The sequence below is a fragment of the Sinocyclocheilus rhinocerous genome, unplaced genomic scaffold, assembly GCF_001515625.1.
Source record: "Sinocyclocheilus rhinocerous isolate Xijiao unplaced genomic scaffold, SAMN03320098_v1.1 scaffold834, whole genome shotgun sequence".
Taxonomy (NCBI): domain Eukaryota; kingdom Metazoa; phylum Chordata; class Actinopteri; order Cypriniformes; family Cyprinidae; genus Sinocyclocheilus; species Sinocyclocheilus rhinocerous.
Window position 1 is genome coordinate 1,904,598 of NW_015645089.1, and position 19,898 is coordinate 1,924,495.

The following is a 19,898-nucleotide window of genomic DNA, read 5'->3' on the forward strand; positions in this document are numbered from 1 at the left end:
TATATATATATATATATATATAAGTATTTATTTATTTTTTTTAAGTTGAACGTTTTTATATTTTTAATAATCCTAAATAATGCTAAATGATTTGATGTAAATGGAATTACTAAATTATTAAATGTAAATGAAATTATTATTCAAAAGCGTCATTACTTGTGTTGCATACAGGATTTCAAGTTTCAGTTCTAATTAATGTAATTTATAATTAATGTACTTAAATTGTTGAATCAAAAATATTATTTTAATTAATAATTGATCTTTATTTCCTGTTGCACTTTAATTTACATATATGCATGTGTTCTTAAATGAAAATGTAATCATTTACTCACCTTCCACTTGTTCCAAACCTGCATGAGTTTCTATTGAACACAAAAGAAGTTATTTTTAAGAATGTTGGTAACTGAACAGTTGACAGTAGCCATTGACTTCCGTAGTATTTATTTTTTTTTCCATATTATTGAAGTTAATGGCTACTGTCAACTTGAGTAAATTATGACAGAATTTTCATTTTTTTTAGGGTGAACTTTCCCTTTAAGTGTATTTGAAGTGAAGCAAGCAAGCAACATTTTAATCACTTTCTGGCAGTTAGGATGTGCAGAATGAAAATGTTTGCATTATAAGAATAGAAATGTGTTTTTTGTTGTTTTACAGCACAAATATCTATGATGTCTTTGTTTACAGGAGTTCCGTCGTGATGGAAACGATCTGCACTTGTGCCACAGGATTGGTCTGGTGGAGGCGCTGTGCGGATTTCAGTTCATGCTCGCGCACCTCGACGGCCGACACCTCGTCATCAAATATCCCCCTGGCAAAGTCATAGAGCCAGGTGAGCACCATGGTTTGTCAATGTTTTGTTCATGTGTTTGTAGAATATGCTGTAGGAAATGTTGTTGTGTTCTCGTTGTCAGGTTCTACAAGGGTCATCCGAGGGGAAGGAATGCCTCAGTACAGAAACCCGTTTGAGAAAGGGGATCTGTACATCAAGTTTGACGTCCAGTTTCCTGAGAACGGCTGGATCAGCACGGAGAAACTAACGGTGAGTTTTCAACAGTGCTGTTATTGTTAACTAAAATCATTAAAAATGTTCTAAATAAAGCTTAAATAAAATATAAATATTAGATCAGATGTTTTTTAAGTTTGAGTACTAAAATTACTAAAACCAAAACTGATTAAAACCTAAATAGAAATATTTAAAAACTATTTAAGACATAACAGATTTACTAAAATTAAATTAAAGGGGTCATATGATGCTGCTAAAAAGAACATTATTTTGTGTATTTGGTGTAATGAAATGTTTATGCGGTTTAAAGTTCAAAAAACACTTTTCCACATACTGTACATTATTGTTTCTCCTCTATGCTCCGCCTTTCTGAAACGTGTCGATTTTTACAAAGCTCATCGGTCTAAAAATTGTGCTGTTCTGTTGTAAATAAATCTTAACCAATGATTCCTAATTGCATCTACTTCCGGAAGGCCAAATAAAGTGCTTTTGCTTTCGCACTGAAACAGACAGCGTCTCCTTGACATGGCTGCATCAACACTACTGCTGTTTCTGAAACCACGCCTTCTTTCTTTGCGTGCATATTTGGGCTGCATTATGCTAATATTTCCACATAGTGACGTAGACATGTGGGGGCATGTTAGAACGAGGCGTTTTAGGTAGGCGTGGTTGACTCTTAACTTTTATAAAGAATATCTCTTTGGATTTGAGACTTTAGTCTTTGCAACTTTACAGATCTTCTTTATGCACCAAGAGCTTGTAACACTCCAAAGAGAAAGGAAAAATTGAAACCGCATCATATGACGAAAATACAAAAATAAAAGCTAATTCAAAATATTAATAGTAGTTAATAGAATGTAAATGATTTATAAACAATAGTTCATGAAAATGCTGAAAAACACTGGTTTTCAAAGTATACAAATATTGGGTAAAATTGTACGTTTTTATCTTAGGAGTTTGTTTATTCGTCTTTGCATCAGTAGCGTGCCTATGATGCCTTAAAATGCTTTCTAAAGTAGCTTATTAGGTCTTGGAGCTATTTTCTTGTTATTATAAGTTGACTAAAACCTTTTTTTTTATCTTATTGCCTAGGAAATATTTTTCAGTTTTATTTAATTTAACTTGATGTAATAAAAAAAATAAAAACTGTATGGACACACAAAAAAAACAAACAAAACCAAATAAAAGTGGGGGGAAAACAACAACATTAATGACAAACTTTAACTGAAATAAAAATGAAAACTCATACAAACTATTAATAAAAACTACAATGGTACCTATATGATAGTAAAATATCGCTGGAGTGTACCTGAAGAGATGCAGACTTTGGTTGAGTTGCCCTGTTTCTCGTGTGTGTCTGCTCACGCAGGAGTTGGAGGATCTGTTGCCGTCGCGTACAGAGGTTCCTGTCATCTCATCTGATGCGGAGGAAGTTGATCTGCAGGACTTTGACATCAGTCAGGGATCGTCTGGTGGTCACCGCCGTGAAGCGTATAACGACAGCTCCGACGAGGAAGGTGGTCCGCATGGTCCGGGGGTGCAGTGTGCCCACCAATAGTCCCAGAATTCTTTGCAAGTTTTTTGGGGGAAGTATTACGATTCCCTTTTGTCGGACAGATTCAATCCCCGCCCTCCACATTCTTCATATAGTGAACCAAACACACACACTTGCAGTATATATAGACATACACTTAGACTTATTTACTGCAATCTTACTTACAAGTACACTCATTCATGCACTGTTTTAAAAGAAAAGACAAGCATAACTAAAGGCAAAGCAAAATAATTTATCCATCACTACTTCATTTCCATTGTAGACTTTCACAGTATATATGCTCTCTGAATATATAAAATTCAATGTCTGTGGGGAGACAGACTGTGTTGTTTAAGTTATAATTAACACGCACGCACGCACATTTGTTAAAGACTGAGGCATTGTGGAGTTTCCTGGAGTTCAATAAAATGTTCAGACGTGTTTCATTATATACTTGCCAGTTATTCAGGCACTGTCAGTCATCTTTTACTGGTTTATATTCAATGGCAGGACAGAATAGCATGCATGTGGGCGACACACTCTCTACTGAGATGAATATGAAACAAACCAAACCCAGAAGTGTTTTAATGTGCTTTCTGTCTATGATAAAGGTATACGAGTCATGCAACTTCTTATTTGCCAAAGAAACACCACAGTCTTCTTAAAAGATCAGCAGCCAATGTGTGCATGCATTGTAAGCACTATTATAAACCTGTAGGGGGAGGCATTCATCATTGGCAATTAGGAAAGTGTTTGAACCGTGAATACAAGTTGCTGTCGTTCAAACAGTTACTTTTGTGCTCATACATCAATAAAGTGGATGAATGTTTTGACTGTGTGCTGTATGTTTGTAGAAATGGGTTTGAGTACCCACTAGTGTCCTTCTTCAGTTTCTGTCGTGCGTTGAGCTGTGGGTGCAAGGAGCTCTTTAAATCCAGCTGTGTTTCTAGAAAAACAAAATGTTGCTAGATTAGGGCAACTTTCTTTTTTTTTCTAAAAAGACCCTCATTTAGTTTAAAACTCAGGATTTTCTTTCTTCATAAATGGAGAAATTTAGCAGATTGTTGATGCTGCCCTTTTTCAATCACCGCAGGTTGTTTCGAATGGAAGCCTATTTCTGTCATGTTAGAAAAAAATGGTGCTTTGGTAAATCAAATTATGACATACAAGGTACCAAGTCATAATTATGAGAAAATTAATTCCGACATGAAAAAAAATCTTAAAAATGATTTTTGGACATTTCGACTTGACTTGACTTTTTACTATGACTATGACTTTTTATCTCATAATTCCGACTTTTTATCTCAGTTATGACAGGTCATCATATTGACAGTTTATCTTATAAATATAAGTTAGTATGTCAATGTCCACTTTTTATCTCATAATTTTAACTCTCGCTTTTGACTTAATTTTCAACATAATTATGAGATAAGTTGACATGCAAAAATCTAAATTATTTGTCAACTTAAACTTTTATCATAATTTTGACTTAAAGCATGCTTTTTTTATGCGGCAAAAATGGGTTTCCATAGGTTTCAAGCACCAAAATGAGCACAAAAAAAAAAAAATGGGGCATCAGGATAAGTAAATGATGACCCTTTTCATTTTAGGGTGAAGTACTCCTTTAAGTGACATGAAACGCATATTGATCACTGTCAGACTGAAGTAGTCTAGCATTAGTATGTATATGTTACCTCTCCCGTCTGGTCTGGAGAATGCAGGAGCGTTCTCTCCTCATCTCCTGGAGTTTCTCTCTTACTAAAGTTTTCTGTTGTTGCTCATCCTCCTAGAACATTTAGTCAACATTTACATCATGTCCACATTAAGGTGTCTGCTAATGTGCATGTGAATGTGTGTACCTGTTGTAGTGTGTCAGTCAGATGTCTGAGTGTGTCTTCCTGCGTCAGACCCAACAGATCTTCATCTGCCTTCCGACTCTGGACGATAGCCAGTCGCTCTTGAACCTGAACAGACGGAAACACAATTCAGTTGTCAACCATAAACTTATTTTATATAGTTTTTTCCTGCCCTTAAAGTCAACTTAAAATCAAAACAGATCCTACTTAATTCAAATTCCTGGTCTTGTTGTGCACAATTCATCATTGCATGTTATTCCAATCATTTTTTCTAACTGAATATTCTATTGCACCCAAAAATGTCATTTGGAAAGTAAGATGGGTTATGAATGTGAAAAAGGTCCAAAAGCAAAGTATATGGCCTTTTTTACTAAATATTTCACATATAAAACACATGGAAGCCCGTTTCCAACAAGCTTGCACTGGTAAATCCTGATTATGACATAAAACGTAGACATTATGAGCTACTAAGTCACAATTGGGTCAGTATCACTGTAGGGTGCCTTTTGGCGTCCTGTACATAACTCGTTTGCCATGATAACTTTACATAAAAATGACTATGAAAGGGTGTGTTATATTAGACTAAGTTTTTATCCATCCCTTTAGTGACATCAGGAGAACAGATTATTCAGTCTCTTCAGTGGCGGGAATTTCAACAGCTGAGGTGAGTAAATTGGTGACATTTCAATTGACAAATTTTCTTCGTCTTGAGTTTGCTTACTTGCTTTGCCAAAGCTTAACATGTCCACCCTGTCGGCATAAATTGAGGATGTAATTTTATGATTTATTATTATTATATAATTTTTTTTCTAAGTTGAATAAATGTTTCATTGACATATTTTGTCATGTTTTGTGTGTTCTGCATGATGTCCACCCCGTCATGTGCTGGTCCACCCTGTCATCTTGATATTTTGCAATAATATTTCAAATAATAATTCAATAATATCTATATAATCCAGTGTGTTCAATAGCTAGGTGTGGGGGCAATAATATCACAGTTTTCTCCAAATAAGGAAAAATGCATGTGCGAATTGTATGAGTTTTTAAAAACACATGGTTTACATAACATTTTTTTTAATGTATTTATAATTTGAAAGCAGACAAATAACCCTGTTTAGGAAAGGGACATCATACCTTTCAGAAAATATAATTTGCATCTTAATATTGCAATGAAAACGTATTTAACAGTAATATATATATGTCCATGACAGGGTGGACATGTCTTATGGTTTATGCTTCGAATAACGGCCCATAATTATCTAAAAAAAAAATGTGTGGGAGCTCAGCTAATATGTTTCTATAGTACATGAGTGTCTACTATTTATGACATGACAAAGCGAATGTGAAAATATTTGAGTATTGAGAGGGTTGAAAGGCACTCTATGGTGATATTGACCCAATTATGATATAAAAAAAATCTAAATACATGCTGTATTATGACAAGTCAAAATTATGGGAGACAAAAGTAATAACTGACAAAGTAAAGATTATAAGAAGTCATAATTATGAGATAAAAAGTCACAGTTATGAAGTCATAAGAATGTAAACTTTTAATCATAATTTCAACTGCAATTCTCAATTTTTTTAATTTACCTCCTAATTATGACTTCCATGTATCTCAAATTTGGACTTTTTTAATCCCAAAATTGTTTTGTCATAACTCCAACTATTTGACGGAATTATGGCTTTATATCTCATAATTTCAAATTTGTCCCAAAATTAGACTGACTTGATCTCAATTTCAACATTTTATAATTCAAATGTATAATTCATTAAAATCTCATATAATTTCATGATGATATAAGTTTTTGTCATGATGATGATTTAGCAAAGCATTTTTTTTTTTTTGTTCTATAATTACTCTGTAACAAGGACACCTTAAAATAAAGTGTAACCTAATTACTTTGTACCTGCAAAGTAGTAGTAAAATTCATATATTTTGAAAGTATTACTAGCATATTGGGGGCACTTCAAATACATATTTTATATCACAGGGGTTCAGATAACAAAAAAAGGTTGATATCCTCTGATTTAACTTCCTGATATCACATATTATTCATTACAGATAGTATGCAAATAGCAGAGAACAGAGAGACTGTATTATGAGTCAAAAGGGAAGCTAGAGATGGAGCAGAAGTAATTTGAAGTGATTGTCTTACTGTGATGAAGCCTGAACGGTCTTCTTGGATTTGTGTCTTTCCTTTCACACTATCTGTGTGATCTGAATGCGTTTCTTCATATTGTTCACTTGGCTGCAGTGAGACGGAGCTTATGTTCTCCTGCTGTGTGTAAATGTTCACATCATGTGGAGCTGTTTTATCAGCTGTCTCCTCCTGCACTACAATAGAGACGGCCTCTACTTCCTGTTGAGCTGAGGTCACTTCCTGCAGAATTAAACCTTTCTATGTATGAATGAACAATTTGAGCTGATTTAAGATAGAAAGAGTGCATATGTTTGTGTGTATGTACCTGAATGTGGTTCTCTGCGTGGGCTGCTTTGCTCCAGGCCAGTGTGATCAGAGAGTTTTGTTTCTCCACTGAAATCACCTGAGGGTCTCCTCTGCTCTCAGTGTGTCCCTGTCTTCTCTCTCCATCTCCATCTCTCGTCTCCATCGTGCTCTCTTCATCTCTTGGGTCTCTGACACACAAGATCTCCAAATATGGAGTATCTTCTGGATCTATAGCCATCCCGCAGCCTTCGAACACAAAAATGCAAAATCACAAGATATTAAGCAGCTCAACTGTTTTCAACATTAACAGTAATAATAAATGTTTCTTGAGCAGCAAATCAGCATATTAGAACGATTTCTGAAGAATCAGGTGGCAATGAAGACTGAAGATCAATGAATGATGCGGAAAATTCAGCTTTGCATCACATGAATAAATTACATTTTAAAATGTATTTAAATAGAAAACAGTTCTTTTTAATAATTAAATTCTTTTAAATAATATTTCACATTATTACAGTTTTTTTTCGGCATTCTTTTGAAATCCAGACTGACCCCAAAATTTTAAAGGGCAGTACAGTATGTGTGATTAATCTTAGTAGTTTTAATGTTAAAACACTTTCTCGTATCACTGTTTAATGCTTAATTTTTAAGGTATTATATGAATTATCTGGCATATAAATGTTTGTCGTTTACCAGTGCAGAGTTCTTGTTTTTCACCATCTGATGGCTCTTCTTGTCCCTGTTCAGTCCTCTCTCTCTCCTAAAACAGACAAAGAAAAGAGTTACTCACATTGCATTCCTTTCAATTGAATACCTAGATAATCTCTTCAAGCAAAGTTTCTTCAACAGTTTCTTGGTTCAACAAAGAAGTTTCTATATATCAAGAGCCATTTCTCACTAGAAAGGATTCTTGAAGAAACAAGATTCTCTGGATATTATAAAAGTTCTTTATGTTACACTTTAGGCTCTTCATCATTGCATGCATTGTTAAAAATAAAGGTTTTTATTGGCATTAATGGTCCCATGAAGAACCTTTAACATCCATTATTTATAATGTTACAAACAATTTATATTTCAATATTCTTTTCTTTTGAACTTTCTTTTCATCATAAATTCCTGAAGAAAAACATATGGTTTCCACAGAAATATTAAACTATTTTCAACACTGATAATAATAAGAAATGGTTTTTGAGCAGCAAATCAGCATATTAAAATGATTTCTGAAGGATCATGTGACACTGAAGACTGGAGTAATGATCACAGGAATAAATTTTTAAAAGAAAACAGTTCTTTTAAATTGTAATAATATTTCACAATATTACTATTTTTACTATATTTTATATGAGCACCAATCATGGTTTTTTCATTCCAACCAAAATCCCTTGAACTTATAACACAACATGCTGTAACTTCTGAACTCACAAATAGGAATTTGGAAGACTTGAAGGCACCAAATGTCCTGTATATGTGCACACATTACCTGTTGTGCGCAATTTCCTGTTTTCCAGCCCTGCTGTGTTTTAGCAGTGGGATCCAGTTTTTCCTGAAGCCAGATCCTGGCGAGATCCTGACTGACTGAACCTCTCATATAAGGCCTAGAGCACACACAGATGGTTTGGATTCAAGCTTGCACACATCGGAGGGAAAGTAGGTGGACGTGTCAGCATGTAATGTTTTAAATACGGATGATGTGTCCACTTCCCATATTTAACACGCTCACCATCTGTCCCAGTGCTGTCTAGCGACCAGCAGTGCAGTGTAGGACTGATTCTCTTTCTCGGCTCTCCTCACAGCGACACACATACTGAGATATATAACACGCAGAGCTTCCCGTCCCAATCTGCAGGAGCAGTAAATCACAACACAACATCTGCAACCATTAGCATGTTTAATACTACAGATTGATATTGACATTAAAAGGTCGTGCTTAACTATGCCGGTATATGACTGTCAAAGTTTCTAGTTATGCATGCTCATATTTATTATGTCATAGAGTGTTGAAGGAAGGACATATTTTTCTAGGCTAAAACCAGTAAATTAGTTGTTTTAGCACTTCCGGTTCCATTGTCGCAAAGTCAGTGGATTTCTTGAATGTTTTTTAATTAAATGCGTGATCTGCGGTTAAAACAAGCTCAAGCTATTTTCACATTTTATTCTTCGATATAAAATACATCAGTAATACACAGTGTTAGGGAAAGTTACTTTTAAAAGTAATGCATTACAATATTGCGTTACTCCATAAAAAAGTAACTAATTACGTTACTTAGTTACTTTTTATCACACTAACTTCTGGGTTGGCCTACAAAAATGCGTCATCGCTGCAACACTACATTGCCTTCAAAATGGATTCTCAGAGTTGCCACTAGGGGCGCTATTGTAGGCAAAACCATAAATTTTCTTCTTCTATGGTTAGTTAAGGTCATCATGTGTCTGGACTAAATCGGCTTTATCTGAGATATTTGAGACTTACTGATGCTTTAAGCCAATCACATGCATTTATGAGAAATCATCAACCAATAAACACAATAGAATGACCTGTTCATGAGTGCGCTGATCGACTCCTTCTCATCCTGATAATGTGACTCCAGCTCTGACAGGAAGATGACAGCGGACCAAGCCTGTTCCCTCGATTTAGATGACCAAGCCTGATCTCTAGGTTTAACACTCTCAGCACAGCCTTGCAAGACCACAGAACCACAGCTCCTGCCATATTCATCAAACTGAATTAATGTAAAATGTATCTGAACCACAGCTCCTACCATATTCATCAAAAATAATGAATAATGTATTTGGTAGCACTTAATTGAAGCTTATATATATATATATATATATATATATGCATATAAAAGTATTTTGGTAACACTTTACAATAAGGTCCCGTTATTTAACGTTAATTTTAACATTAGTTAATGCATTAACTAACATTAACAGTGAGCAATACATTTATTACAGTATTTATTCATCTTTGTTACTGTTAAAATAAAATAAAAGTACAACAATTCATTGTTAGTTCCACTGAATAATATTAAGAGATACAACTTTTGGTTTTAATGTTTTAGTAAATGTTGAAATTAACATTGTTTAATAAAATACATTTCATGTTAAAGAGTGCATTTAACTAAGTAAAACTTTGTGTTACTATTATTTTTAATGCGTCATGCCTCATCATGCATCTTATAATAGATTGTATGATCTCATGAATAATTGTAACCACAGTTATAAAACATAACACTTATCTATCATTGTTGTTACACCTTTGAAAAGTATAATGCATCAAAACATTGATATACCAAATATATAATGGAAGACTCAAATGTCAGCAACTGCACATACAGATGCACAAATAACTAATGTAGTACTAATGTAATGTACCTGTAGCACCGGAGGGCCCCGGGAAGCCCACACACCTGAAGCCAGTCTCTGTGTCTGAAAGCCAGCTCTACACACACTCCTAGTTCACACACACATTCTGTCTGATCCCATGCCGACATCGAGTCCCACCAAACAACACCTGTAATGATGTGTGATAAGATACTGTTAAACTATTCTGTGAAAGGGAGCGTTTATGAACTCAGAATATCTGTTACCATACTCATCCTGCAACATCTCTCTGTACAGTCGCTCTCTGATGACCTCATACTTGTAGTCCAGGAGCTGGAGGATGTCAGTAGTGCTGGGACAGATCTTGCCCGCTCGCATGATGCCAGTGTTCTTCTGAGAAAGAGACAGTAGGACACTCCACACGCCGTCAAGAACGAGTCTGAACCGAAAGCAAGAGGAATATATGCTGATTTTATTCAATGGGATTGTGAGCAGCTGAATGAAAGAGTGTGTGCTTAAAGTGACCTGGTGTAGAGTCTCTTGGCTCTGTTCTGAAGACACAAGATACTAAACTGCTCTGGATCCTGCTCCCAGAAAAAAAAAAACAATCACAAAAGATGCACACATACATTTAGCAGATACCGTTCTCCAAAGTGATTAACAAATGAGTGAATGAGCTAAAATAGAGTGCAAAGCTGATTAACTAAAAACATACAAAATAATACTAATTATATATTAATATAATACAATATAATATAATACAATACAATATTATATTATTATATGACTTGGTTTTCTACCTGTTGCCTGGAGCTGAAGTTGATTGTTGAGGATTGTGTGTTTTGTTTATGATCAATTCTACCAGCCTTCAACATCTGGAGAGCCCAGTACAGCTACAGAAAATATAAGCCATCCACATCCTTGAATTTGCAACAATATAACTTCACAATTTATATAATATAATATAATTTCACAAATTGACATGATTTTCGAATTTAAGCACCCAAAAGACCCAAAAATTACAAGCATGTTTTTTGTTAAGATTATTTCCTTCAATCCTAAAACACAGCACAATGAAATGCACAATTCAAAATGCAAGTAAAATACCTGTGAAAAAATCCTTCATATTAACATGGTACATTGCAACAAATTTTTTTAGTTTTTTTTTTTTTTACAATGAAGTTATTTCTTAATTTAGATTTAGTATAAATAAGAAAAAATATATACATAGTCAGAAATAAAGAGAAATACTGTATAGACAGTAGGGATGGAACGATTACCGGTTTCACGATAAATCACGATAATTGACAAAAGACCTCTTCTCTGTTCTCACGTTGTTTCTCCATCACTAAGAGAACATGCAGAACTCCTCGGGCTGAACATGACAAGCCTCCAGTCTGACCTCTGACCTGAACACATCACACAAAACATTTCTCTTTCTGCTTCTTTTCTGTCTCACTCTTCTCATTCATGAGATTCTGAGACAGCAGAACATCTTGTTCACCTGTGCAATGGCTCTCTTTGTCTCGTCCAGGCCGGCGGTGATGAGGAAGACGCTCTTATAGAGGGAACAGATCATGTCCACGCCGACCTCATCATCCTCATGTACACCCATCGCCTCACAGACCAAATGAAAACACTCTTCCATCCTAAAAAAGACAAAGTACTTCATGTAAGCTCGATTTCATCGTCCCAAATGCCTTGAAATGAAAAAAAAAATTATATCTATATACTGCACACACAATCATCATAATAAAATGAGTTCTTGCCGTACTTCATAATCAAATTTTTAATATAACAGATAGTTTTACCTTATATAATTTAAACATGAAATGAGAAAGTGTCTCACCTGTTCAGCGAGTTGATCTTCATGAATGATGCATGATTACAACAAAGCCACGTCTGTTGCCGAGGAAACCGTTCGAGTCAGATTACAGAAGAGGACCTTCAGCTCAGCGCTGACCACACTCTTCCTCAGACAAATCATGACACTCATTTAGTGACGATACTTAAACACTAAAAAGCCTGGCTGAATCCAAGATAGATAGCTACTTATGATAGACTTGAAATTTTTTTGGTTAAATTTGACCATTTAGGATTTTTATTTAGTATTTTTTTTTCATTCAAGATTTATTTTTTTAAATAGCAACCAAATATTTTAAGACTATAAACAATACAATTATTAAAATTATATAACCACGTCATGTTTACTGTAAATCAAAATTAAATTTGAGATGTTTTTAAATTAAATGTTTTTAATGTGTGTTTATCTAGCAAAAAAATGTAGCAAAATTTGGTTGCTTTTTTGTACTTTTTTTTTTTTTTTTTTTACATCCGGTGACTTACATGATGGCAAAAAAATAATAATAATCCTCCAACAGTTCATATTCAAATAGTGTCAAACAAATATGAAAATGACTGGTAGAAAAAAAAAAGTATTGCACTTTTCTTTTACTGTTTTTCACTAAAAGGGTAATGTGAATAAACCAAATAAGAACAAACACAGGCTGGGTAACAGTGGGATTTTGTGTAATAACGTGACACAGTAAATATGAGAATACAATGTTTATGACAATGTCATACACAAAAACTGACGTTTTACAGAACCTGAGAATGTCAATGCATCTGATGAGTATAACAATCATAACTCAAAATAATCCTGTGAAGGCAGTTAGATTTAGCTCGTGTTTCTATTTTTATTTAGATTCATTGTCAGTGTTGCAAACGAAGTGTCTTTATAACATATTGCTTATGAAACTATGTATTTTAAGAGAGTAACAATATATTTAAATCACAATACCAGTGCAACAGCCAAAAAAGCCCTATCAAAAACAGTGCAGATAAAATTATGCAGATTTGCAGATCCATATTGTTCAACTCATATTAATTTCTTTCAAAATATCAAATTAAAGAGGAAAACTCCAGAAAAGCAACTTATGGCATGCTAAAAAAAAAAATCATAATTCATAAAAAAAAAAAAAAAAGCAATCATTATTATTAAAAAAATGCTTTTTCCTCTTTGTACTCTTGTTCTGTGGTGACGAAAAAGGAGTTAAACTTTGTCCATCCTCCTATCAGTGGAAGGACGTAAAAATTAGCTCCATGAAGCACAGGTTAACACAGTGTCCTATAATCAGTCAGAAACACTTACACACAGTAGCACCAATAAAACAATTCAACAAAACAACTAAATGCAGTATACAGTAGAAGACTGTTTATGTGGTTTGAGATATAAAGTAAAACTTAAATGTGCTTTAAGTTCAAGCATTTTAAAGTCAACACAAAACTCTATTCGTTCTGTGGTGACAAAAAAGGAGTTAAACTTTGTCCATCCTCCTATCAGTGGAAGGACGTAAAAATTAGCTCCATGAAACACAGGTTAACACAGTGTCCTATAATCAGTCAGAAACACTTACACACAGTAGCACCAATAAAACAATTCAACAAAACAACTAAATGCAGTATACAGTAGAAGACTGTTTATGTGGTTTGAGATATAAAGTAAAACTTAAATGTGCTTTAAGTTCAAGCATTTTAAAGTCAACACAAAACTCTATTCGTAATTCGGGGAAGCCCGTTTCCATCACAGGTTAAAAAATTACAAGTTTTGACATTTTATCTCTTAATTCTGACTTTTTTCTCGCAAATCTGAGAAAAACAGTCAGATTTGTGAGCTACAAATTCAGACTTGCGAGACAAACTAAAAAATCTGACTTTTTTTCTTGCAATTCTGATATTTTTCATCTCATTATTCGAACAATTTTTCTATGAATTCTGAGTTTACAAAAGAGTCTGAATTGTTAGATTAAAAAGCACAATTACCTTTTTTTTTTTCATCTGTTGCGGAAACAAGTGTCCATAGTAATTTGATGTATTTCTGAGTGAAACAGGATATTTGTTTTAATAATTTTTAATGTTACAAAAAAATTATTTGAAATAACGTACACTAATAAATCTTATAGTGTAAGACCAGGAATATGAATTAAAAAGAAATAAAGCAAATTCTGATTTTGTTTTGACTTAAAGAGCTTGTTGTGGTTCATCAGATCTCAGTTTTAGCTGGTTTGACTCCACGTGATGTTTGGTAGAGTTTGTGGGTCTCAGAGATTGCCTTGGATAATTTTCGGGCATTTCTCGGGGACGATGCAGTGAGCGTTGTGTTCCACCAGGCCAGCGGGACACTGGCATCCCGGCACACAGGGTTTGAAGCAGTGAGCCTCGATCACGCCAAGTGGCACGTCTTTGTTAAAACACGTCTTAGGACACGGCGGCCCGCATTCATCAAACACATAACCACGGTCAAGCGGACAGCCCACGGCTGTAGGGATGAAGGAGGGAAAGGATGGAGTTAAACTAAAGCACAACAAATATCAAATGACTTTCCCTTATACAAACATAAATACATAACTACATGTACATGTCCTTACATTTTAATATATTGTGTTAATATACACTGCTCAAAAAAATTAAAGAAACACTTTTTAATTAGAGTATAGCATCAAGTCAGTTAAACTCCTGGGATATTGATCTGGTCAGTTAAGTAGCAGAGGGGGTTGTTAATCAGTTTCAGCTGCTTTGGTGTTAATGAAATTAACAACAGGTGCATTAGATGGGCAACAATGAGGCGACCCCCAAAACAGGAATGGTTTTACAGGTGGAGGACACTGACATTTTTTTCCCTACTCATCTTTTCAGACTGTTTTTCACTAGTTTTGCATTTGGCTAGGGTCAGTGTCACTACTGGTAGCACGAGGCGATACCTGGACCCTACAGAGGTTGCACAGGCAGCCCAACTCCTCCAGGATGGCACATCAATACGTGCCATTGTCAAAAGGTTTGCTGTGTCTCCCAGCACAGTCTCAAGAGCAAGGAGGAGATTCCAAGAGACAGGCAGTTACTCTAGGAGAGCTGGACAGGGCCGTAGAAGGTCCTTAACCCATCAGCAGGACCGGTATCTGCTCCTTTGTGCAAGGAGGAACAGGATGAGCACTGCCAGAGCCCTACAAAATTATCTCCAGCAGGCCGGTGTCATGAATGTCTCTGACCAAACAATCAGAAACAGACTTCAAGAGAGTGGCCTGAGGGCCCGACGTCCTCTAGTGCTAACTGCCCGGCACTGTGGAGCTCGATTGGCTTTTGCCATTGAACACCAGAATTGGCAGGTCCGCCACTGGCGCCCTGTAGTGGGTCCTGGTGACAATGCCCGGCCTCATGGGGCGCGAGTATGCAGGCAGTTACTGAAGGATGATACCATTGAATGGCCCCCACGCTCGCCTGATCTAAATCCAGTAGAACACCTCTGGGACATTATGTTTCGGTCCATTCACTTTGATTTTTGGGGTGTCTTTGAATTCAGCCCTCTGTAGGTTGATAATTTTCATTTCCATCAAATGATGTGGCATCCTTTCGTTCCTAACACATTATCCAGTCCATATCAGTATAGATATCCAGCATGATATTTTTCCCCATTGAGATCTGATGTGTTTTCAAAGTGTTCCTTTAATTTGTTTGAGCAGTGTATTATAATATATTAATACAAAGAATTGTCGCTTTTTTGAATTATTGAAAAATGTGTGACAATCTACACCACCGGTCAAAAGTTTTAAAACAGTAAGATTTTTTAAATATTTTTGAAGTAGTCTCTTCTGTTCAGTTGTGTGCAATTTCAGTTTCAAAAGAACAGCATTTACCTGAAATAGATATCTTTTGTAACATATATTTTTATATGTATCAATATACAGCTATACAGTACGTGGCCTATGCATATATTGCAGTATACTGAAAAACATAAGCACCAACATACTGTATTATGTTTTCCAGTATATTGTTTTATTTCATAAGGGTCAGCTGTGCAGCTGTACAGAAGACAAATATCATTATTCAGCTCAATTTAGTTCAATATTGATTCAGTTTATTCAATAACAGTGTCAATGTTGCAATATTCATCATAATTCAGCTATAAAGCAGCTCTACAGAAAACAATAGTATTATTATTCAGTTCAAGTCAGTTCAGTGTTGATCCAGATCAGTTTCAAAGTTGCACTGTACTTTATGTGTATTTGTCACTCACCGCAGAGTGTCGGCGACCTCCACTGCAGGATAACTCCAGCCTCACGGCACTCAGACGCGTAAGCCTCCAACACGTCACACAAACACTCGTCTATATTGGAGCCGCAGGCACACAGATCATACACACACGAAGCATAGAACATCTCAGGTGGCACCAGCTTATGACAGCGCTCAAACACGGGCGACTTCAGCACTGCGCAGTGAGCGTTCGCAGTCTTACGGGCCGAGTATCCTGCTTCTTTACACGGTTGAATGTTTATCGCATCAGGACACTGAACACTTGGATTTCCACTGCCCACCTGCAAGGAGATCAAAGTACATATAATTTAACATTCATGTGAAATACATGAATCCCACATATCAATAAGCAAGCACAGCATGAAGATGTTTTAGCGTCTTAACCTTCCAGTTGTTTCCAAACACTGCTTCAGAGCTGGCGATTTGTCCATTGCGTAGTTTCATGTCGTCCTGAGGGTAGTTATTGAAGTTGCCGCATAAACCACACATGTGCTTCTTGTAGGTACCAGGAACACTGACTTCCAGATGAGAACGACCATTCCACAACACCTTATATCACAATCAGCAAATAAACACACAAGTGTCATCATGAAATTCATATAAAAACATTACGAATAAATCCTATAGGATATATTTCCTATAGGAGACTGAACACAGAGTGAATTCATGCAGAGGCTGTACCTTCAGCCCAACATTGGTGTTCAGGAGGATGGTGTTGGTCTTGCGCTCCAGGTAAACATACGGTTCTTTAAGAAGCGGCAGAGAGACTTGCTGATAATCAACCTGAGGCATGGACAAAAAGAAAAAAAAAGATTTATCTGTATGTCATGTGACCATTAACCTACGTCATTATAATGTAAATATGCGCATATGTTGTTAAAGGGGTCATATGACGTTGCTAAAAAAAGAACATTATTTGGTGTATTTGGTGTAATGAAATGTGTTTATGCGGTTTAAGGTTAAAAAAACACATTATTTTCCACATACTGTACATTATTGTTTCTCCTCTATGCCTCGCCTTTCTGAAACGCGTCGATTTTTACAATTGAAACAGTAACTGATACTATTTTAGGCAAAAAAGGGAATAGTGAGCATTCAAATAAATTATAAAAACATTTCAAAATGTACAAAATACCATATTCATGGTAAACAATGAAAAAGTTTAAACAACATTGTAAAACCTATCACCTTGACAATCCAGTCCTGAAACAGCTGTACCACAATATCTCCAATAAACACGGTCACTTCTTTAGTCCAAGACACTCCCTTACGTCCCCGGTCCTCATTATACACATGAACACTGGAACACAAACACAAGTGTCTGTTCAGACTATGTACATATGGACTACACTTTTTAAATCTCTTTTTAAAATAATGTTGCTAACTTGCATTTTTATTGCATTATTTGGGATCGGTCTCATGCTCACACTAATTTGATTAAAAAATACAGTAAAAACAGTACTATTGTGAAACAATATTCTGAGAAAAAAAGTCAGAATTGCCCGTTTATATCTTGCAATTCTGACTTTGTAACTCGCAAATGCAAGTTTATATCTCAATTCTGAGAAAAAAAAGTCAGAATTATGAGATACAAGGTCACAATGACCTTTTTTATTTTTAATTCAGTGGCAGAAAAAGGCTTTCATATTTTTCTATTTGAATGTATTTTAAAATGTAACTCATTTCTGTGAAGCAAAGCTGAATTTTCAGCACCATTACTCCAGTCTTCAGTGTGACATGATCCTTCAGAAATCATTCGAATATGCTGATTTGCTGATCAAGAAACATATCTTAATATTATCAATGAAAACAGACATGCTGCTTAATATTTTTGTGGAAATTGTGATATTTTTCAGAACAAAAAGTTCAAAAGAACAGCATTTATTTCAAAGATTTTTTGTAACATAAATGTCTGTACTGTCACTTCTGATCAATTTAATGCATCCTTGCTGGAACAAAAGCATTCATTTCTTTTTTTAAATCTTACTGATATGATATGATTGAGACAATATACTGAGCACCTGAAGTCTCCGCCCTCACAGTCCTGAGCCAGAACATATGTGCACTTCCCCTGGAAGTTCACCATCTTTCCATCAAACGTTCGGTAGTGAGGGTCTCCAAACACAATGCAGGTGGCAGGGTGAGGAATGCAGTGAGGACAACACATTCCCGGAACCAGAGCCGGCGTTTCATCCTACAAACACACAAATGTAGGATACATTCAGCTCAGATACTATTCAAAAATATCCTCACTAATACATTAAAACCTGTCAAACACCGACTTGTGAGTTTCAGTAGGTTTGCATCTATGTGAAGTCCTCACTATTATATAGTATCCTCAAAGGTGTATTGTCATCCTACCGAGGCACACGTGAGCGTTGGGCATCTCTGGGTCTGGCAGTGCACTTCTCCATACACACAGGTGCAGGACGTACACTCGTCCACTTCCCAGTGGTCATTGTGGTTGTACCGCTGACCATCGTACACACACTCTGCATGAGCGTCTTTGGAGTAAACCACAGTTATGATGCCTGTGCACTCAGGACAGCACTTCCCAGGGTTCTTCACTTTGATCGATCCATTCGGACAATCGAGAGGAGGACACTCCTGCAGATCACACTCGATATGCCCTTGCTAAAACACACACACACACACACACGGGCACACACATACACACACATTACTTAAAAAATGTGCTTAATACTCCATTATGTTTTTTTAAAGGGCTAATGGTGTGATTAAAAGCATCAAAACAATTTCCTAATAAAACTGACACAATTTGATTTGAGATGTTCCATCAAATAAAAAAAGTCAAAATTTTAGTTTACCTTAAATTTGTGATGAGCTTTTGTCTTTTTATTTTTTAATATTTCTATTTAGCTTTCATTTATTTTTATTGCAATTTTAGTTATTTTAGTACTTTAAAACCCTCATCCGTCCCTCCCGAACCTATAACAAAAGTGTCCCTCATGGGTCAAAATGACCCGAAGGCCAAAAATGACACTAATTTTATTTTTGGTCCAGAAAGCTTATATTGGTCCATTTTTATATATTTTTTTCAAATTTTTTATGTAGGTTTTTTAAAAATATTTTTTTGGTGATTTTTATTTTATTCACATTAAATTCTGGATATTTTTATGGAAATTTGCATAGTTTTATACATTTTTTCCAGATATATATCAAAACATTAAAAAAAAAAACTATATTTTGTAAAAAAAACAAAAATTTAAATTGATACTGAATTTTATCCAAACACATGCATATTCATAGTTTCATAAATATGTAATAAATAAAAAAGACAAATGTAAAAATATAAATATGATATAAACTCATTGGTCTCCACCCCATCACTCAAATTTAACTGTGTTAAGTAAAAAAAAAAAATCAAAATGACAGTCATTTCCCAGCAGAAACATCATAAATGCTATAATGTGTTTCAATGGGAGGGTGTGTGCCATGTGTGTGTTTGTGTGTGTGCGGGTATGTGAGTTTGTTGTGCATTGGGGAGATTCTGCAGCCTCAGCCCTTTGTTTGGGTATGCATCTTTTCTGGATTGTGTCAGATTTTATATAGTAAAAAAATCAAATAAAGACATTCCATTCATTCCTATGGCCAGGTCAAAATGACCCGCGAGGGACACTTTTGTT

At 35.3% G+C, this 19,898-nt stretch overlaps 3 protein-coding genes across 3 annotated transcripts in view; 1 reads left to right on the forward strand and 2 right to left on the reverse strand.

Moving 5' to 3' along the window:
- Positions 1–3,287, forward strand: part of LOC107705812 (dnaJ homolog subfamily A member 2-like) — an 8,079-nt gene extending 4,792 nt beyond the window's left edge. The window contains exons 7-9 of the mRNA XM_016509284.1: positions 685–829; positions 912–1,039; positions 2,373–3,287. Of these exons, the coding sequence (XP_016364770.1) occupies positions 685–829; positions 912–1,039; positions 2,373–2,561 (462 nt within the window). The 3' untranslated portion in view covers positions 2,562–3,287. The remainder of the gene's footprint in view (positions 1–684; positions 830–911; positions 1,040–2,372) is intronic.
- A 104-nt stretch (positions 3,288–3,391) lies between these two features.
- Positions 3,392–11,812, reverse strand: LOC107705772 (uncharacterized). The gene is made up of 15 exons (XM_016509225.1): positions 11,669–11,812; positions 11,481–11,573; positions 10,965–11,057; positions 10,690–10,751; positions 10,431–10,603; positions 10,216–10,354; positions 9,379–9,546; positions 8,564–8,683; positions 8,324–8,438; positions 7,537–7,603; positions 6,863–7,089; positions 6,553–6,777; positions 4,397–4,501; positions 4,232–4,323; positions 3,392–3,483 (listed from the first exon to the last, which is right to left on the reverse strand). Exons 1-15 carry the CDS (start codon positions 11,810–11,812, stop codon positions 3,411–3,413), a joined length of 1,896 nt encoding a protein of 631 aa, XP_016364711.1. The 3' UTR covers positions 3,392–3,410.
- Positions 11,813–14,140: 2,328 nt separating this feature from the next.
- LOC107705780 (kielin cysteine rich BMP regulator) overlaps positions 14,141–19,898 on the reverse strand; it is a 16,330-nt gene continuing 10,572 nt past the window's right edge. Inside the window, exons 15-21 of the mRNA XM_016509231.1 lie at positions 18,613–18,885; positions 18,273–18,445; positions 17,440–17,551; positions 16,933–17,034; positions 16,636–16,800; positions 16,235–16,532; positions 14,141–14,482 (exon numbers count right to left, since the gene is read on the reverse strand). Coding sequence (XP_016364717.1) covers positions 14,265–14,482; positions 16,235–16,532; positions 16,636–16,800; positions 16,933–17,034; positions 17,440–17,551; positions 18,273–18,445; positions 18,613–18,885 — 1,341 coding nt within the window. The 3' untranslated portion in view covers positions 14,141–14,264. The remainder of the gene's footprint in view (positions 14,483–16,234; positions 16,533–16,635; positions 16,801–16,932; positions 17,035–17,439; positions 17,552–18,272; positions 18,446–18,612; positions 18,886–19,898) is intronic.

What these genes read in the sequence shown, in the direction of transcription:
- LOC107705772 (XM_016509225.1), bottom strand. Translation starts at nt 11,812, where the DNA reads ATGGAAGAGTGTTTTCATTTGGTCTGTGAGGCGATGGGTGTACATGAG. An exon ending in ATCAGCGCACTCATGAACAG is followed by an intron (nt 8,684 to 9,378) that starts GTCATTCTATTG and finishes CTGCTCCTGCAG; the next exon opens with ATTGGGACGGGAAGCTCTGC. An exon ending in TGACTGACACACTACAACAG is followed by an intron (nt 4,324 to 4,396) that starts GTACACACATTC and finishes TAAATGTTCTAG; the next exon opens with GAGGATGAGCAACAACAGAA.